The sequence below is a fragment of the Festucalex cinctus genome, chromosome 12 (assembly GCF_051991245.1).
Source record: "Festucalex cinctus isolate MCC-2025b chromosome 12, RoL_Fcin_1.0, whole genome shotgun sequence".
NCBI lineage: Eukaryota > Metazoa > Chordata > Actinopteri > Syngnathiformes > Syngnathidae > Festucalex > Festucalex cinctus.
The window spans coordinates 14,116,901-14,137,439 of record NC_135422.1 but is presented as its reverse complement, the minus strand read 5'-3'; the positions used below and the strand labels follow the sequence as shown (position 1 = coordinate 14,137,439).

Genomic DNA, 20,539 nt, shown 5'->3' with positions numbered 1-20,539 from the left:
ATTTAAACATATAAATAATGTTTTAATTTAATTTATTTCATTCCTTTTGCGGTGCTGTTTGGATATAAAGTAATTTAATTTTAATATTTATTTAATTAAATAATTATTAATTAATTAAATTAGGGTATTTTTTATTTTTATTCAATTTAATTTGAATTAACTTCATTTAATATTAAGTAATTTAATTTCAATCATTTTCCTCCGTTGGTCTCGTCACGCTTGTTGCTAGGCAAAATATGTAGGGGTTGAATCACTGCTCTGTATTAATACAAAATACTCAATGTAGTTTAAAAAAAAAAAAAAAAAAGCTATCAGTTATCTGTTGAGAATAATGATTTTAATTTAATTAATTTCATTCTTTTTGCGGTGCTGTTTGGATATAAAGTAATTTAATTTAAATATTTATTTAATTAAATAATTATTAATTAATTCAATTAGGCTATTTTTTTGTTTAATTCAATTTAATTTGATTTCACTTCATTTAATATTAAGTAATTTAATTTCAATCATTTTCCTCCGTTGGTCTCGTCACGCTTGTTGCTAGGCGAAATATGTAGGGGTTGAATCACTGCTCTGTATTAAATACAAAATACTCATAATGTAGGTTTTAAAAAAAAGATAGCAGCTATCTGTTGAGAATAATTCTGTGCGTGTATGCGTGTGCTTGTGTGCACACAGCTGCAACTGCAACTCGCAGACGCCCGTCCCCATCAAGATCGCGGTGGCCGGCGCGCAACACTACCTCAGCGCCGTGCTCCGCTTCTTTGTGGATCACCTGACCCACAAGACCCCCGACTGGCTGGGATACATGCGCTTCCTCATCATCCCGCTGGGTGCGTGCAGCGTCCCTCTTTCTGCTTTGTAGTTTAAGTTAACCATCAAACTAAACATAAACAAAAACAAAATTACTTTAGGATTGGCTTAGGCTAGTCTGCGTAGCTTAATGCTAAACAACAATGCACAACGCCATTGACGTGCTAACGGTTAGCATTGATAGTCGCAGTTTTAGAAGCAACTGATGCTTGAACGCTAACTTTGAAGTGACACATATTTAAGATGAAAAGTGTGGTTGTGTTCAGGTGCACACCCCGTGTCCAAGTATCTTGGCACCGTGGACTACAGATACAACGCTTTGTTCCAGGACGCTGCTTGGAAGGACCTCTTTCACAAGCCCGAGGCTCCTGTCGTCGGTAAGGGGACCTCCATTCCGATGTTTGGATTCCTAAAGATGCTATTGGATTTTGTCTGTGGTGCTAACAAAAGTCGGCCTTTCAAAGAATTGTTTGCAGGGTGTCCCAGAAAATACATAATGACACTATTATTTTCTTTATAGCAATTTTAAGGGGCCACCCTGAAAAAAGAGATCACAACATTATCAGTACAGTTATAATATTACAATTATTGGAGTTATGAAAAAAAAAGAGTAAGTAAGTAAGAGTAAGTGAAAAATGAAAATTCTTATTCTTATTTTTATTTTTATTTTTTTATTTTTTTTTACATTTTCCAGCATTATTTTTTTTCCATTTTAAAGTCAAGCAATAATGTTTTAATTTTAGAAAAAAAAGCCACAAAATTGGAATGTTATAAGAGTAAAGTTGCCATTTTTTATGAGAATAACAGTTCAAATATACTAATATACTTGTGAATAAATTTAAACAATGTAAAAAAAACAACAACAAAAAACAACTGAAAATACATTTGTAAAATTACTGGAGTCATATTAATATCATAATGAAGTTTACATATTATCGGAATATAATCTTCCCCCATAAAAGAATAAAGTAAAAAAAAAAATACAGTTAAAATTTTTACAATATAATGTAAAAAAAAGGAATAAAATCATCATGTGAGAAAAAAAAAGTCTTAAATTTACCTGAATAAAAAATGTAAATGAATAAAATCACAATATTATGACAAAAAACTGTACTATCGTGAGAATATGTTGTAATTTTATAAGAAAAATGTATGATTACAACAAAGTTAAAAAATTTCATGGTGAAAAAACCCCATTAAATAGTATTATAAGAAGTCTTATCCCGAGAAAAACATTATGCGAGAAAATTTGCATTATTTGAAAATAAAAAAATATTTTTTAAGAATAAACTATTATTCACGATTGTATTGGGCTGCATCACTGTAGAGAAAAGATGCATTATTTAAAAATAATAATAATAATAATTTTGTAAGAATGAACTATTACAGGCGGCACAGTGTGAGAGTGGTAAGCACGTCCGCCTCCCAGTGCTGAGGACGCAAGATCGAGTCCAGGCTCCGGCCTTCCTGGGTGGAGTTTGTTCTCCCCATGCCTGCGTGGCTCTTCTCCGGGTACTCCGGTCTCCTCACACATTCCAAAGACATGCATGGCAGGTTAATTGAACACTCTGAATTGTCCTTAGGTATGATTGTGAGTGTGGATGGTTGTTCGTCTCTGTGTGCCCTGCGATTGGCTGGCAACCAGTTCAGGGTTGCCTACTGCCCGAAGCCGGCTGGGATGGGCTCCAGCACCCCGCGACCCTTGTGAGGAGTAAGCGGTTAAGAAAAGACAAAAAAAAAAACTATTACTACTATTGTGTAGGGCTACGTCACTCTACAGACAGTCAACTTGAGGTCATAGTGCATTTTAGCTTCCTTGTGAAAGTTTTTTTGTGAGTCGTGTACTGCGTATATCTGACGTGTGCAGCCCAGGAGAGTCCGGACGTGGTGTCCAGGGTGACGCAGTACATGCTGGGCGCCAACGGAGCGCATCAGCTCCCTATCGCCGAGGCCATGCTCACGTACAAACAAAAGAGGTACGAATATCTAGTCTACTGTATCACACAAAAGTGATTCCACCCGTCACATTTTTTTTTTATATATAAAAATGTTTTAGTAAATCTTTTCATGAGTCCCCTCAACCGCATTCATGTGTTGTCAGTGTTTGAATTGAGCTAACAAATCCCTCTAATGCACAACTGTACAAATGGCCAGTTGACTTGTTTTTAAGCAGACCCACAATATTTGGTACACCTGCACAATCTAGTGAGCACTAAATACTGTTTCTAATGGCTTGGTTATTTCATCTAGCCACAATTATCTTCATAAAAGCAGCACTGTTTTGAATAGGACGGCATTAACGCTTGTGCTGGTGTACCTAATAAATAGTCTGGTGAGTGTTTACTCGTTTAAAAAAAAAAGGATAGTTAAAGATGACTGCACGTGTGCGTGTCTTTTCATCCCGTGTGTGTGTGCAAATAACATACTTGTGCTTTTTGTTGTCCTTTTTTTTTTTCTTTTGTGTCTTTTTTTTTTAAGGAAAAAGAGCTTTCATTTTGATTTTTCCGTCAGGTATTGTGCGCCATTTTCAGTTGCTCTCTCAAGCCGCCTGATCAGTCATGTTGACCCCCCCACCACCTGTATCTGTTTGTGTGCGTGCGCGTGCGTGCGTGTTGCCATTTTCCGCCCTCACTTCTTTCTGCTTTAAGAGTGGCATATTTCGACCAAAATGGAAAAAGACAGCCATAGATTAGGGAGAGAATGAGAATAATGTCATAACTGGACATGAATGAAGGTGAAATCTTATGTGGAAAAAATATTTCTGGGAGAAAAAGTCATTACAAAAATTAATAAGAGAATAATCGTAATATTACAAGAAAAAAGTCAAGATTTTGAGAAAAAAATGTTTTTTGGAGAAAAAATTCTGAGGGGGAAAAAAAAAAACATTTTTATTTAAATATTTGTTTTATTTTTTTCTTGTAATTTTCAGCCTCCCTTTCCCATCCGAAACATTTGTTTATTCTCACAAATTAACTTTTATCAAAATCTCCCCTATATCACATGATTAGTCTCTTATAATCATTTAAGATAAAAAATAAAGGAAATGAAAAGAAAAAAGAAAAGAAGTAGGAAAACTGGGGTAAAACGGTATTTACAAGAAAAAAAAAGTCATTTTTTAGAAATAAAGTTGTATGAAGGAAATGTTTATAATAATAAAATTTTGCAGAGAAAGGCCATTCACATTATGAGAAACAAGTTAGATTATAATATGTTATAAGAGAAAATAGTTAGAAGAAAATACGTGTAATGTGATAGGTCGTTACATTTTGAGGGGAAAAAAAGTTGTAATATTAGGGTAATAAAATTTTTAGTTTTGGAAAAAAAAAAGTCAGCAAATTAATCATCTTGCAATATTAAGAAGATAGTGTCATTTTGAGAATAAAGCCATAGAAAATAACAATTAAAGAAATATGAGAAAAAAAATGTCATTTTGAGAGGCATTAAATTATGATGAAAAAGTCATAAAAATTTCAAAAGTAATGTATGGTGGTAAAATGCAAATATTAAGAGGAGATAAGGCCCACTATTTTTCCAGATTTATTCTGGTTGTTTTGAAACAATATTGCAATAAGACCTTCATAATATTTGATATCATTTGAGCGTGACGACAACTTTTAATGAAAATCTTTACATGTTCTAATTGTTAACCCGTCACAATTCTCTTTTTTCCCCCATCTGAATTCCAAACCTTCCATTTTGCATGTGCATCTTTAACCAATGGACCGCATCATAGTGCATCTTGTTGCTAGGCGACTGTGGGCTGTACATTCAGCTTGTGTTCTTCTTCTTCTGTGCCCCCCCTTTCCCTTACTCTTGTGTAGCCTGTCAGTTTCTTCTCTGGGGGGGCGATGGCAGGTGTCCTCAAGGCAAGAGCAACATCCTCTCACCTCATCCTTCCCCTTTTAGATGCTGCGTGACGGCTATTTTTTACGCTCGCCGGGCGGGAAAATAGCACATAGCGTGATAGCAGTAGATGTGATAGAATAAGTCGAGTCGAGAGGTTCTTGCTTGATTTTTTTATTATTTAGGTTCGCCGCGCTTTCTCCTCTCGTGTTCGCTGCATGCGGTGCTTGGAGGAGGGCACGTGAGTCCGCCTTGATTGGCGGCCAATCGGCATGTTTAATTTCGGGGTCATAATATTAGAAACACAGTCAAACAAGATCCAATACTTGACCAATATTTGAAAGGGGCTTTTTTTTTTATCACCGTTACATTTTTATTATTATTATTTTTTCAATTGTACTTCAGTTTTTTTTACATTTGGGCTAACTCTGTTTTTGTCAATTTGCAGGAGATTGATTTAAAGTTCCTGAAAAGTGCAAGTAAATATTAGACATGGATTTTTTTTTTTTTAGGCCGACAATTACACTGGTCAACAGCAAATTTTAATCAGAGATGGAATTTTGTGTCCCTAAATGTATTTTTAAGATATTTTCAGTTTTTGTTTTTTAAAGGGATACGTCACTTATTTAGCCCATTATAGCAATAAAAAATTAATATTTTGTCTATAATTAATTTGATACTTTCATTATTTTATGTACAATTAGTACCTTTAAAAACAAATTTTGCAACTTGTTGTCAACTGAAAATGACATCACAAGGGTTCAGGTTAGCCAATCACGGCTCACCTGGTTTCTCGGTTTGGTCATGTGACATTCACAAGCTGATCTATAATTGGTTACCTGATCCCTTGTGATGTCATTTCCAGTCGACAGCAAGTTGCAAAATATGTTTTTAAAGGTACTAATTGTACGTGAAAAATAATGAAAATATCAAATTTATTATAAGCAAAATATTAACAATGTTTGACTGCCAAAAATAGCTAAATAAGTAAAGTATCTCTTTAAGTTTGACCATAAAAGCTTGAACATTGTGCATTGTATAACGTTTCACAAAGAAATTATCTTCATTCATAAATAATAATAAATATATTACTATATTTAGTATTTTTATTATGAAAAATGTGTCTAGACAGAGAAAAATCTCAGGCAGATTTGGAATCAGCACAAAAAAAAATCTCAAAGTTTTACTTGTGTTATTTTAAAAAAATATATAATGACTAGAATAAATTATTGATTTATTTTAGTATTTTATTTTATTTTATTTTATTTTATCCATCTAGTGTAATCAGCAGCCCTAATATTTGGTAGCAGTATTTGGTATGTCAGTGTACTGTAGTTGTACCTAATGTTATGACCCGGATGTAAAATTGAAGTTACTAACCTTAGATGGCTTTTTTTTCCCCTCTCTTGCCTTTGCTTTTAGTGATTCTTTCTTGTAATAGATTAAAAAATGAAAAATAAGGTCATTATGTGCTTTAATTCTTATTTTTTCACTGCAGCCCCGATGAGGACTCGTGTCAAAAATTCATCCCGTTTGTTGGCGTGAGTAACATCTCGTCACCTGTAGCGTTTTATCGATGTCTATTCAGGTGTTGATGATGCCTTTCTGTCTGTGTCATCTTTCAATCTTACAGATGGTTAAAGTGGGAATAGTCGAGCAAACGTCAGCAGCTGCAGGCAAGATTGTATTTTATTTTTTTAACTCATTCAATCCCAAAGACGTGTAAAAACGTTTTTAAATGCTTAGTCCTCGCCTCCCAACAACGTGTTTATACATTTTTTTTTTTTTGTTTTTTATGCAAGAGCATACAGAAGGCTTTGATTGCAGCTTCTGACATGAAGGGGTGGCTTAGAGGAATGTTAATTATTTAAATAAAAAAAAAAAAACGGCCAGCAGGTGGCAGTAGAGTATAAGAGATCAGTCATGGCCATGCTGCAACAAAGCTCTGAATGTTGACGAAACTTAGCTATATTCTAATGCTAATTGCTGCAAAACGGAAACAGATAAAAATATACTTTTTTTTCTGATGAAAGAAGAAACTAATATTTCTTTTTGTAGGTTCCATGTTTTTATATTCCCCCACATGTGATAAAGAAAAGCATTTGTTTGCATTACCAAAGAACATTTATGTATAATAAATCTGATATTGTTTATTGTTGATAATACTGTTCAATTTATTGCTTGTATATATTAAAAAATGCACGTGAAGGGAACTTAGAAAAAACATCACATATCCCAATATAATGGGGAGGATAAAAAAAAAAAAAAATCGCAATTGGAGTCTTGTTTGTTTTCATCCCCTGAAGGCGACTCTGACGACGCTGCGCCCGCCGGCTCGTCGCTCGCGCTCGCCACGCCGCCTCTAGTGTCGCCGGCGCTCAAAGAGGCGTCGCCCACACCGCCCTCCTCGCCGTCCGTCAACACCAGCTTTTGCGTGTACAGGTGAGTGTTTGCGTCGCATGTGGTGCTGTTATTTTGTTTTAAATTATTTTAAGACACTTTCACTTTTTGTTTTTGTCTTTTTAAAGGGTATTTATTTATTTTTACTGAGACTTTTTTTTTTTCCCCATTTGATTGTAGCTATTAGTTTAAGGGTACATTTATTTGTCCTTACCAATTGTTGTCTTATTTTTTCCATGTTACTTTATTTGAATGACACATTAAAGGCTCCGTGTTATTTTGAGGGCACTTGCCAAATTTTATTTTAAGGCTATATATGTCATTTGCCCCATTTAAATGTGCTGTTATTCTTTCATTTTATTTAAAGGCCACTTTATTTCACCCACTGTTTTGGACACAGCGCTTGTATTATGCAACATAAGATTGTACTCAATTTGACGACCAATGAGTATAATCAAGCTTAACGTGCATGTGATAATATCACGTGTGTTCATCTCTCCCAGTTCTGGGGGTCAGACGGAGCTGATGGGCCTTCAGGTGGACTACTGGGTGGCCGACAGGAAGAAGGACGTGGAGAAGCGCGACTCCTCCTCCTCCTCCTCGTCCGCTGCCAAGAATACGCTCAAGTGCAATTTCCGCTCGCTGCAGGTCAGCCGGCTGCCAATGGGGGGCGCCGAGCCCAGCACCTTGCCCACCATGTCCATGACGGTGGTGACCAAGGAGAAGAACAAGAAGGGTAAGGCCAGCGTAAACAAACAAGTCGCGTAGAAAGGGAAAAATGTCTTAAGTGTTAAACAATAACTTTTTCGAGTTCAGTCAAGAGCAAAGGCAAAAATTGTCAGTGGTCACATTCAATGAAAATGGTAAGTAAACAGCGTGTTGCGTTGCTGCAGTGATGTTCCTGCCAAAGAAGAGCAAAGACAAGGAGGTGGAGTCTAAGAGTCAGGTGATCGAGGGCATCAGTCGCCTCATCTGCACCGCCAAGCACCAGCACAACATGTTGACAGGTGACAATCACGCTCGCTCGCATCATATTAATCTGTCGTATCTGTTTTGTCGTGGTATTACTAAAATGTCTTATTTTATTTTGAGGTTACGTAATTATCCCCATATTAATACAATTACTGGTACATTTTTGTAATTTTATGTATTCATGTTTTTTTGTTTTTTTTGTTTTTTAATTTAATGCTGCCTTGATTTTATTTTTTTTAATTTTATTTTTATTTTTATTATATTAAATTTAAATATACTTGATTGTTTTATTTTAAGGTACTTTATTATTTTATTGAATTTAAAGTCTACCAATTACACATTCACAATATTTTTTAAAAAAGTGTACTTTAAATGTCAGATTTTCTACCCCATTTTGTTTTATTACGTTGACTGCACACGACACTGAATGGTTACTTTAATGCCGTCTACTGTATATTATTTAACTTAATATTATGTATTTTTTAAATTACATTTGTAGTATGTTTTTATTTCAAGGTACTTAAATTTACTTTATTTTATTCCACTTTCAGGCTGCTTTATTTGTCCCTTGTTATATTGTTTTAATTTTAATATTATTTAGATTTATTAGATCTTTTAGGCGTACTTTAATTCTCCTGATTTATTTAATTCTATTTGAAAGGTACTTTATTTAAGGTAATTTATTTTTGCTTTATGTATTTATTTTTTTATTAAGTATACTTTATCTGGCCTGTTTTTATTTTACTTCTACATATTCCAAAGTTTAAAGGGATACTTTACTTATTTAGCCATTTTTGGCTGTCAAACATGAATATTTTGCCTATAATAAATTTTATATTTTCATTATTGTTCATGTACAATTAGTACCTTTAAAAACGCATTTTGCAACTTGCGAAAATGACTGAAAATGACATCACGAGGGCTTAGGTAACCAATCACAGCTCACCTGTTTTCTAGGTTTTGTCATGTGACATTCACAAGATGATCTGTGATTGGTTACCTGAGCCCTCAATCACAGATCAGCTTGTGAATGTCACATGACCAAACCTAGAAAACAGGTGAGCTGTGATTGGTTACCTGAGCCCTTCTGATGTCATTTTCAGTCGCAAGTTGCAAAATGTGCTTTTAAAGGTACTAATTGTACATGAATAATAATGAAAGTATCAAATTAATTATAGACAACATATTTACTTTTTATTGCGATAATGGGCTAAATGAGTGAAGTACCCCTTTAAGTAGTTTTATTTTATTTTTTAATTGAATCTGATTTCTACATTATTTGTGTCGGAATGAACTGTGCCATTTTTTTTTGTGGATTAGTGTCAATTGATGGCGTGGAGTGGAACGATGTCAAATTTTTCCAGCTGGCGGCGCAGTGGTCGTCGCACGTCAAGCATTTCCCCATCGCCATCTTCGGCCATGCCAAAGGCCCCTACTAAAGAACCTGCGCCCTCCTCTTCTTTGTGCCAACCCGTTTAACTGACATTATCATGTCATATGTGTTATTATTATTTTTTTAAATCCACCTTCCCCTCAGCTTTGTTGTTGTTCTTTTTAGATACATAACACTTAAACTAAATGCTAATCTTGCGTCTAAAATGGACGCTGTCGTACCGAAAGCACACCTCGCACACAAATTAGGGATATATATAAATATATAAAAAAAAAAAAGATGTTTTGAAAGTATTTTTAAGCCGGGAATTGTTGGATGACACGTGCAATAGTAGATTACGCTCAAGGAGACGGATCTGTCCCTCGAATGAGCCAATTTCTCCATGGCAACATGCAGTAAAAATATGTATATTTTTTTCTATTCTGGTATTTTAGTAAAAAGATGTCGCAGTCCTGATATTAGGACACATGGGAACTGTTTAAAATTGTAAGAAAAACGCATCATATGGCTCCTTTAAAGCAAGATAGTCTGAATAGCACAATGTGAGCTATGAATTAAAAGTTAGGACTCCTCATCTGCGACTTTGACACCCAGATGTCACTTTGAAACATAGTATGTGTGTGTTGATTGGATTGCATTATGTAGATAGATAAGGGTAAAATGTATTGCATTAGCCACTTTGTAATATTGGTCCATCATGTGTGCCATGAACCGTGTCCGTGTCCGCACGTCCGCAATTTTATCGTATTTGTTCGGCAGATTCTTGATAAGTGCCTACATTTGCTTCATCGTTACCAGTCAAAACATCCTGGTGCTGATTGTGCTTCAAGAACAACACGATGCACAGCATGATTGTACATGTGACGTATATATATACACACACTAAATAAAGCCCGTTTTTCAACTTTAGCTCTTTTATTTGGTTTATGCGGTCTACCGTTGAAACCGCTGCCATCCCCAAAACGTCTGTGTAATAAAACTACTACACACACTAAAACTTGATGCTGTGTCAATTTATTGCTTTTCCTGTGAAAACGTTCACAAGATAATGTAGCTACCTGTTAGCTCACAAGCTAACAGGCTTTTCCCATTTCCTTCTCGCTAAATAATGTCCCAGCACGTTTCTACAGTAAATATGCATTTACAAGGTTTAGGCATCGATGGATAGCTAACTGTACACCATAGTGGAAAGTCCTGGTTCAAGTTGGTGAGGGAGGCAGGACTTATGCTTGCCCAAGTGCGTCACTGGACACCAAAAAACAACGAAAAAAACAATTAGAAAAACTGAAAAAGTGACACAGTTTAATGCTAGCTCCCCACATTTGACTAGGTTAGATGCCATGGACTTCCGGGTTTCCACACATTAGCGCCGTTTCCGGCGACTGCTGGCCGCTTTCCACACTCGTAGCCCCCCCCCAAAGGGGCACAAAGTCGGAGTATGGGGTATATACCACGGAAGAGGCTGGACTGTTTTTGCACATCAGTTTGTTTCCGGTTCGGTTTGCGACGTGTGGGCTGCGTCAAAAATACTTGCGCGTTCGCAACCCGGACCGGAAACAAACTGATGTGCAAAATCACGTCCCGCCTCTTCCGTGGCATATACCCCATTGGGACGTGGCCCACATGTAGCAAACCGGAACCGGAATCAAAGCTGATGTGTGAAAACCCGGAAGTCAGAAGTCCCGCCTCCTCCCTGGCCGTTTTCAGCAATTATCTTCAAACATATGTAATGTATTTGGAAACAACTATTTGAATTCACTTAATAGTCTTTAATTAAAAAGATTTAATAAAAAAAAAATATTGAAAACATTTCATTAAAATGAATGAAAAATAACTTCAATTATTGAATGAGGGAAAATATATATGTTTTAAGATAATAGTAAATACCCTTTATATATATATATATATATATATATATATATATATATATATATATATATATATATATATATATATATATATATGTGTGTATGAATGAACATTTATGATTTCACTTTTATTATTTCACATCCCCACAGTGGATAATGCTTCAGCTGACAGGCAGGGGGAGGGGGGGTTCCTCCACTCAAGTGACCGGAGTAGGAAGCCTTCGCTCGGTCTGCCATCCCTCGACAGCTTCCGCCACAACAATGACTACCGCGCCGGGCTACCGGCGTGACGCCGACTCGTGACGAGTCGGCCAGCAGATGAGCTGCGACCCTGCTAGTCACTCAGCACCACCACCATGAAAGAGCTGAAGGGCTGCGGTATGCGCTCGTCGGTGGGCTTTCTGTCCCGCCGCGGGTTGACGGGGCTACCGCTGATGAAGGACGAGTTCCAGCGGCGCAGGCTGGCCGGCTGCACCAGCCTGTACAAGAAGGACATGCTGGGACACTTCGGCTGCGTCAACGCCATCGAGTTCTCGAACAACGGTGGCGAGTGGCTGGTGTCCGGTGGGTAACCCACCCCCGAGCTAACTTTGCTAGCATGGAAAGGAAACGGGCTGCTTCGTAGTGCTAGTTAGCTTAGCATGCTAAGCTAACTAGCTGCGTAGTACCATCGGCTTTGTTAAGTGTTTTCGCTAGCTTAGCTTTTCTAACATCAAAGCATTAGCGTCACAAGCCACCGGACGTTGGCCGTTTTGTCAGCCCGGCCGGGCGAAGCTCCTGAAGCGGCCCCAGAGTGCTCACGGAGCCGCCCACCCGCCATTCTATCTCCACCAGCTAATATTGTTTTGACGTGCCTAAAAATAGTCGTAATGGGCCTCCTGGTAACATGACAGCCATGTCATCTTTTGTGAAACGTCGAACCTTGTTTACTGGCTTATGAAGAATGGTCAAAGTTGGTGGTTTGATTCCTGTATTAAGTACAAGTAGACAAAGTTTAATCTGAACTTTGTACCTTATTTAGAGCGACAGCAAAAGTAGCTTATGTAAAAACACCGATCAAAGTAGAATTGGGCTAAAATTAGCTCATAACTGAAAAAATAGAAATCATTCTCATGGGTTGTTTCATATTAGACTGAGAATTTCTTAACGCCAGATGTTGATGGATTTTGGGCAACACATTCACTACAAATAAGCCGACAACATCAAATCATTTTCAATAAGTTCATGAATAAGAACTATTTTGCTTGTCTAAATCGTTGGTATCATGGAGTTGTCTGGTGTCCACAGGTGGAGACGACCGCCGGGTGCTCTTGTGGCACATGGAAGAAGCCCTCCATGCTCGCTCCAAGCCACTCAAGCTAAAGGGAGAACATTTGTCCAACATCTTCTGCCTTGCCTTTGACAGCAGCAACAAGAAGGTCTTCTCTGGAGGTAATGTTTTTCTGCATTTGCTTCCTTGTCCTGTAGGATTTCTGCCTTCTGAGGTCAGTGCAGTTGTGATGTTGTGTAAAACTTAAATTGAAACAGAATACAATTATTTTCAAATTCTTCTCAACTTACATTCAATTGAATACATTCAAACTGATGAATGTTTTTTTTTTGCAAATATTAATTTGAGGGCTTCAAATCTTGTATCCCATTTGATCTGTTACAGCAATAATGACGTTTGTGTTTACTTTTGGAACAGGAAATGACGAGCAGGTGATTCTTCACGACGTGGAGCGGTACGTAGCATTAGCATTAAGCTCAGGATAGCTCATCTGGAAAACAAATAATTGTTTATTGCTGTTGTTGTTTCAGGCGGGAGACGCTCAACGTGTTCCTGCACATCGATGCCGTGTACAGCCTCTCGGTCAGCCCGGTAAACGACAACGTCTTTGCCAGCTCGTCGGACGACGGCCGCGTCCTCATCTGGGACACACGTGAGCCGCCGCATGGAGGTATCGCGGGATCGCTCTTGCTGCAGTCGGACCTGAAACATGTATTTTATATTTTTTTTAATATAATTTCTTTCCCGTTTCTAGACCCGTTTTGCCTGGCCAATTACCCATCAGCCTTTCACAGCGTGATGTTCAACCCAGTGGAGCCCCGACTGCTGGCCACCGCCAACTCCAAGGAAGGAGTCGGGCTGTGGGACATCCGCAAGCCGCGCAGGTTAGAACGCCATACCTGAAAAGTCATGTGGTAGCACCTCTACAAGTTAGAAACATTCATCTCCTGCATTAGTTGCACCCGACACGAAATCCGTCAGATACTGCTATTTAGCATAACACTAAAAACTCTCAACAGAAAGTCGTCTGTTTTGTTTTAAAACAGTTGGGCAAATTCCTCCTTTCAATCACAAGTACGTTCAGGTCCTCACAAACAGTTGAAACGTGTAAATGTAGGTTTAATTGAGATGAGGTCATCATTATTTGAGTATATAAGCTATGCTAGTAAATTGTACCTCATGAAGTGTCCACCAGGTGGCACTGTCTCTCTATTTGGTGCATGTTTCAGCTGACAGTTTTCCAGCAAACAAGGTGTGAAATGAGTGATGTTATCGTAGCTATTGACATCATAATGATGATGTTTTAACATTTTTTGGGAAAAAACAAAAACAAAACAAAACATCAAATTCAGGGAATGAGAGTGAGATATTTTTTTGTCATTTTGTAGTTACTAAAGATAGTGTTGACTGCAATAAAATGTGGTGGATTTACCTTGATTGAGCTCAACATACATCTGAAAGCGATTCCTTTTCGCGATTCATTTTTGCACTAAACATAAACATGACAAAAATGTAGTTGTGCCCGGATTGTCCCTATTATTATTTACACATCAATACATTTTATTTATTTTTTTGTACAAGTATCCAAGTTGATGTGGTGGTGCTCTCCGTCATTCACTTGCATTTATCTAAAGTCATTGCTAGCTTCTGATTGGTTAGTTCTAGTCAGCTGATCGGGGATCAGGAAGTGTTGTTGCTCTAGCTGCCGTGTATGACGAGTAAAGTTGAAATTATGAACGAATCCGTCTCCATCCTGCCTTTCCATTTTATAAACAATGTCCCGACTAAAGCTATGCTACGTGTATTTCTCATGAGTTTTTTTTTTTACAAATCTGCCAGTTTAGAAAGTCGCAAATAGGCCACTTTCTAAACTCGCAAATGTCCGATTTTTTTTTCACTTTAAAAAAAGTCGTGAATTTGCCACGTTCTAAAGTTTTATATATATATATATATATATATATATATATATATATATATATATATTTTATTTTTTTTTTAAAGAAAAATAATACGCCGTCGTAATATTCAAACTCTGAAAAAGAAAAAAAAAAATCCTTTACATCCCCATGAAGTAGTATTTTAATCTGTTGTCAGCACGCTGCTGCGCTACGGCGGCAGTATGTCGCTGCAGAGCGCCATGAGCGTGCGCTTCAACAGCACGGGCACGCAGCTGCTGGCGCTGCGCCGCCGCCTGCCGCCCGTCCTCTACGAGCTGCACTCGCGCCTGCCCAGCTACCAGTTCGACAACCAGGGCTACTTCAACTACTGCACCATGAAAAGCTGCTGCTTCGCCGGCGACCGCGATCAGGTGAGTCGGCACACTTGGTTCGAACTTCACTTTATACGTCACTAAAAACAAAATGAAGTTCATTTTCAGTTGTATTATTATTATTATTATTATTATTATTATTATTATTATTATTAATTTTTTTTAGATCAAAATGTATATTCGTTTAAATCAAGTATAAATACTAATTTGACACATTTAGAATGCAATTATACCAAAATTGTTTTTAATTTTCTAATGTCAACAATAGCTCGTTTTGAGTATATTTGCCCCCTGAATTAATTTTCATTTCTGCTCGTGGCTGACAAATATTTTCCAATTTTTTAACAATTGTATTTATATTTAATTTGTTTGGTCCACCACCTTATTTTGGTGCTGTCTACAGCAGACGTCGGGTTTAGGTAGCACATTGTTTGGCGCCTGAATTAATTGGCCTCTTGCTGGTTGTATCGGAATGTTTCCAATTTAGTAAAAAAAAATAAAAATAAAATAAACAAATATTCGATTTTACTTATTAGGTCCTGCATCTTTTTTGTGATGTCTGGAGCGCAACCCATTTCGGCTGCCAACTAGCTGGGCCTAAATGAATTGACATTAATTGATATGTACAGTACTGGTAGTCTGTTTTTGCAGCAAATTAATTTCACGCCAAGTTGTTTGTTTATTTTGCTAATTTTTTTACTTCAATTTTGTTTGGTTCCACACCAAACAAAATTGATGTTTTATTATTATTTTATTATTATTATTATTGTTTTATTATTATTTTTATTTTTATTTTATTGTACAGCTGTTGGGTCTAATTTTTATTTTTTTTTTTTTTTTTATTATTATTTTTTTAATGGTTAAAACACAAAATTAGTATTTTTTTGTGATGTCTACAACAGCCCGTTTGGGCCCAAACTGATTATATCATCTGCCAGTTGTCCCCAAATATTTGTCAAATTATTAATTTTTTTCCCGTGTTTATTTGGTCCCACAATCTTTTGTCTTTTTCAGAATAGCTACAGCAGCCTGTTTAGGCAGCACACTAGTTGGGCCTGAAGTATTTGTGCCAATTGCGTATTTTTCTCCAAATACTTTTGGTTCTCCATCTTTATATTTCTTAATATCTACAGAAGCACGTTTAGGCATCAAATGTCACAAAATTGATCAAAGACATTTTCACATGAAAATGGATGAATCAGGCCTGTTTTTACTTCTTCTTTCATGCAGAAGTCTTGTTTTCAGGGTCAAACGAAAAATGAACTTTAGTGAACCCCACCTCACCCAAAGCAAAGACCTGATATTCCAACCCGACGTGTCCTGCGGGAAGCCAGGCTACGGCCTGTTGGCGTCCCCGGTGGTTCCGGCTCTGTCATACCTGACTAACATTTTAATACACCGCACAGCTTCTCTCCTTGGAGACAACACAGAAAAGAAAAAAAACAAAAAATAAAACACCCACACAGAGCCAGGGCCAATGTTTACACGAGGAAAATAATAAGACACCTTCACATTTGGCAGCGGCGGAACATTTCATGCGCGATGCGCAGAGAATCAGACGCAGAGGTCAATTGAGATATAACAGAACGGTGACATCTTCACTGTGTTGTGTTCACCCAAAGACAAACGTGGCATGAAAAAGAAATGGATCGTTCCCGTTGGTTTTCAGTCATCACGTCGCCCACGTGTTTACTGGCGGCGTTCACACAAACAAACCTCGAGTGCTTGCAAAACACAGCGGACAACCTTTTCGTCCGGCTAATACGCAGCGCGGGAAGCCAGTCAAATCGCATCATGTCAACATCGGAGCACAGTGCACATGCTCCAACTACAAGTATTTGCCAACATAAATAAATGAATATATAAAAAAATTATTATAAATATTTAGTATTATAAATTCTGTTTGGTCCAAAAAGGAAGTTACATAATTATAGTGATTTTTTTTTAAATTGGTCTTAATATTTTTAAATGTTTAAACATTTTGTTGCTGTGTGCCAAAAATAAATAACAGTTTGAATAATCATGATTTCAATTATTGCCAAAATATTTGTGATTATTATTTTTTCCATAATCGAGCAGCCCTACTACATGTGATATTGATTTGTGTTGAGGTCATATTTCTGCCACCAGATGGCATAATTGCCTTTGTAAGATGTTGGTGACATTTCTCTTTTCACATGAAGCGCCATCGAATCTTTAACATGAAGTAACTTGTGAAATTCTGCACATTTTTTTTTAAATGGTAAAATACAACTTGATCCGATTTTCCACAAACCCATGCATTATGAATAAATGTATTATTGTTGAATTTTGACATGGACATGTCTGCTGCGTTGGGACAGGAATTCCCCCAGTACAGGCTTTCCAAGTAAGGGGCGGTCATTAAAACCATTAGCAGTGTTCAAGGAACTTTAAATTCACTCAAAATTAATGCACTAATTTTGACACCCCTGGTAAAAACGTAAAAAAAAAAACAAAAAAAACTACCATGTTTAAGTTGATTTACGGTACATATGCCTGCACTTAACTATCCTGACACGTCTTCCCTTGTGTGTGACATCAGTACATCCTTTCCGGCTCGGATGACTTTAACCTCTACATGTGGAAAATCCCCAAGGACCCTGAAACGGGTGAGTCATTTATTTATTTATATATGTGTATGCAGGAAAACAAAGTATTTTGCTGCTACCTTTTTTGATTTGTACAGGAGGTCGCGTGGTGAACGGTGCGTTCATGGTCCTCAAGGGCCACCGCTCCATCGTCAACCAGGTGCGCTTCAACCCGCACACGTACATGATCTGCTCCTCGGGGGTGGAAAAAGTCATCAAGGTGGGTAAAGATTTTTGTCAACCAGAAAATGGCTTAAAAGTGGACGTCACCTCCCCACCCCCCCAATTTTTTATTATTCATTTGACAATAATATGTTCTACGCAGCCCTACTAGTCTAAATATGGTATTCTGGTTGATATTGTGTTAGTAGAGTATGAGTTAAGCAGCAAAATCCTGCCATTTTTATCCATCTCGGGTATGGAGGACCAAAAATGCTAAAGTTAAAAAGAAATAAATGACTAAATAAATGACTATAAGTTCAAATAAAAATGGATATAAAAATGTAATTCAAAAATTTAATACAAAATAAATATAAATGGAAATAAAAACAACAAAATATCAATATCCCCCCCAAATAAATAAATACAAATAAAAATAAAAAAAGATTCCAAAAAAATAATGATAATAAAAAATGTTGAAATAAATACAAAAATAAATATGAATAGAATTACATTTCAATAAATAAAACGCTCTGCTCTCACATTTATTTCATGCTGCAGACGCTCTGCCAGTATTTATTTTTACTTCTATTTATTTAGGGATATATTTATTTTGTTGTTTGTATTTCCATTTAAAAAAATTTAATTTAATTTTGGAATTATATTTTTCATATCCGTTTTTATTTTTGTCATTTATTTATTTTGTCATTTATTTTTAATTTTTGCGGTTTTGGTCCTCCATACTAAGCAATTTTGCCACCCGCTGTCAACTGAAGATGACATCACAGTTGCTCAGGTCTCAGGTAAGAACCAATCAGAGCGCAGCTTCAGAAAACAGGTGCGTCGTGATTGTGTCACCTGTTTTCTGAAGCTGAGCTGTGATTGGTTGTTACCTGAGACCTGAGCAACATTGATGGACCTGAGATGGATAAAAACGGCTGGATTTTTTTCATAACTTGTATTCCACAAAAAAAAAAAAAAAACAAGCGACAAATTCATCAAGTAACAAAATAATCATTTTCTGTACTTGTAGTAGAAAAGTAGTAAGTGTCATTTTGACGCGTTTTCACGTGCCGGTTGTTGAATGCGTGCGCCAGGTGTGGAGTCCCTACCAGCAGCCCGACAGCCTGGGCGACCTGGACGGCTGCGCGGAGGACACGTGCCGCAGCCTGTACACGCACGAGGAGTACATCAGCTTGGTGCTGAACAGCGGAAGCGGCCTGTCGCACGATTACGTCAGCCAGTCCATCCAGGAGGACCCGCGCATGATGGCCTTCTTCGATTCGCTGGTGCGTCGCGAGTTAGAGGGCTGGAGCTCCGACTCGGACTCGGACCTGAGCGAGGACGCCATCATGCAGCTGCACGCCCGCGGCCGACGTACCACCCGCGCCACTGCGGCGGCCGCGGCGAGTGAGGGCGTGGCCGGCGCCGAAGTCGGAGCGGACGACTCGGATCATTCCAGCTCGGGCGGGATGAGACGGCTCAGCCGGTCGGGCTTTTCCGACGACGACTCGGATTCGGACAGTGAGTTCTGGCTGGACCCGATGCCGCGCCCTCGCTCGCCGAGCCCACGCGACTACGCCACCTTGTCCATCCCCTCGTCCACCTCGCCCTCGCTGCCCGCCGGCGCCTCCACCTCCTCGGCCGGCGCCTCCAGCTCCAGCGGCGAGGACGAGGAGCGGCGTAGCGCCGTGCGGCGCCGCAACGTCACCAGGCGGCAGCGCATGCGCGCCGCCTCACGTGCCGCCGAGCGGCCCGACCCCGCCGTCGGGCAGGCGCTGTTCTCCGCTGTTGACTCTTGCAGCTACCCGTCCATCTCCGTCCATGACCTGACGTCCTCGGAGGAGGAGGCGGAGTCAGAGGAAGGCGGCGCCGGGAAACGGCGGCTCAGCTTATCGGAGTTGGTGTGCGGCAGCCCGGTGATGTCGCCACCGCAGACTCGGGAGGACGGGAGCGAGACGGCTGCGGGAGGTCACTGCAGGACTGAGGCCGGCTCGGACGATGACGACGACGAGGAGGCGGGAGCCGACGGGCGCCGCAGAGACGCCGCCAACGTTGCAGAGGAGGCGGACACGAGGACGGGAGAGAGGCTAAAAGTCTCCACGCAGAAGCGGACTCATGCCGGCTCGGACGAGGGTGAGTGTGGCTCCTCAGAGAAGAAGCTTAAAACATAGTGGCCCGCTTTTTGTTTCCAGTCGGCATTTCCTTTTGTTTGGAGGTCATGTGACAAAAAAAAAGAAGGAAAAAAAAAGCAGGAAGTGAATTGGAACACATGTTCTTTTTTTGGTATGATTCACTCATTCACAAATAGTTATGTAGAATTTTTTTTAAACAATATTTGACATGAGATGAGGAGCTACATTTGGACAAGTAGCCATTTAATAGTTTAATTTAATTAATTTAATTAATAGATTAATTGCAGTACAATTTAAAAAAAAAAACGTTTTGGGGCGCAATCAATAATTTTGGATTAGTGAAAATCTGTAAGCAATTGTAAAAAGGGTTGTGATTGCCTACAGATGTAACAAGATGGTGGCAAAGCACTACTTTCCTCTAAATAGAACTCCCTAACTCCAGTTTCCTGGCCCCAAGATGCTGCAAATGTAATGCTTTTTAATTATTTACTTTTTTTGGCCTCATTGCAAACACTGTTTATTTAAAAAACAAAACAAAACTGGGCAGTGATTAGGGATACGGAATGGGTGAATGATTCCAAACACTGTCATTTTGTTTTCAGTACCAGGAAGTATAGTTGTTGATTTGGACATGAAATGACTTGCCATTTTCTTTAAAGTGTTTGACGTCAAGCGTCCACTTTCTGTTAGGTTGTTTTTTGTTTTTTTTGTTTTTGTCTTGAGCACCGAAAAAAAGTGTTTGTTTATACCGTTACAAGTCAGACATGTTTTCTGTCAATAAAAAGGCTTATTCTCCAGCCCAAACTCC

At 38.4% G+C, this 20,539-nt stretch overlaps 2 protein-coding genes across 6 annotated transcripts in view; both read left to right on the top strand.

Annotated features, from left to right (window-relative positions):
* pacs2 (phosphofurin acidic cluster sorting protein 2) overlaps nucleotides 1–10,330 on the top strand; it is a 42,286-nt gene extending 31,956 nt beyond the window's left edge. For 2 of the 5 annotated variants that reach the window (XM_077537870.1, XM_077537869.1), the window contains exons 15-25: nucleotides 679–833; nucleotides 1,080–1,190; nucleotides 2,681–2,789; nucleotides 3,292–3,324; nucleotides 4,635–4,679; nucleotides 6,155–6,197; nucleotides 6,290–6,332; nucleotides 6,963–7,098; nucleotides 7,560–7,792; nucleotides 7,950–8,063; nucleotides 9,349–10,330. In XM_077537870.1, the coding sequence (XP_077393996.1) occupies nucleotides 679–833; nucleotides 1,080–1,190; nucleotides 2,681–2,789; nucleotides 3,292–3,324; nucleotides 4,635–4,679; nucleotides 6,155–6,197; nucleotides 6,290–6,332; nucleotides 6,963–7,098; nucleotides 7,560–7,792; nucleotides 7,950–8,063; nucleotides 9,349–9,467 (1,141 nt within the window). In that variant the 3' untranslated portion in view covers nucleotides 9,468–10,330. The remainder of the gene's footprint in view (nucleotides 1–678; nucleotides 834–1,079; nucleotides 1,191–2,680; nucleotides 2,790–3,291; nucleotides 3,325–4,634; nucleotides 4,680–6,154; nucleotides 6,198–6,289; nucleotides 6,333–6,962; nucleotides 7,099–7,559; nucleotides 7,793–7,949; nucleotides 8,064–9,348) is intronic. The other 3 variants (XM_077537871.1, XM_077537872.1, XM_077537873.1) reach the window with 3 other exon arrangements.
* Nucleotides 10,331–11,074: 744 nt separating this feature from the next.
* dcaf5 (ddb1 and cul4 associated factor 5) lies at nucleotides 11,075–20,539 on the top strand. Its single transcript, XM_077539179.1, has 10 exons — nucleotides 11,075–11,147; nucleotides 11,440–11,853; nucleotides 12,577–12,720; nucleotides 12,977–13,013; nucleotides 13,090–13,229; nucleotides 13,314–13,443; nucleotides 14,654–14,867; nucleotides 17,392–17,458; nucleotides 17,536–17,657; nucleotides 18,694–20,539. The coding sequence occupies exons 2-10, from the start codon at nucleotides 11,646–11,648 to the stop codon at nucleotides 19,768–19,770; spliced, it is 2,139 nt and encodes a 712-aa protein (XP_077395305.1). The 5' UTR covers nucleotides 11,075–11,147; nucleotides 11,440–11,645; the 3' UTR covers nucleotides 19,771–20,539.

Excerpts from the sequence above, each read along its gene's own strand:
- dcaf5 (XM_077539179.1), top strand. The coding sequence starts at position 11,646 with ATGAAAGAGCTGAAGGGCTGCGGTATGCGCTCGTCGGTGGGCTTTCTG. Across the intron at positions 13,014-13,089 it reads ATTCTTCACGACGTGGAGCG|GCGGGAGACGCTCAACGTGT; the intron begins GTACGTAGCATT and ends TTGTTGTTTCAG. Across the intron at positions 13,444-14,653 it reads GACATCCGCAAGCCGCGCAG|CACGCTGCTGCGCTACGGCG; the intron begins GTTAGAACGCCA and ends ATCTGTTGTCAG.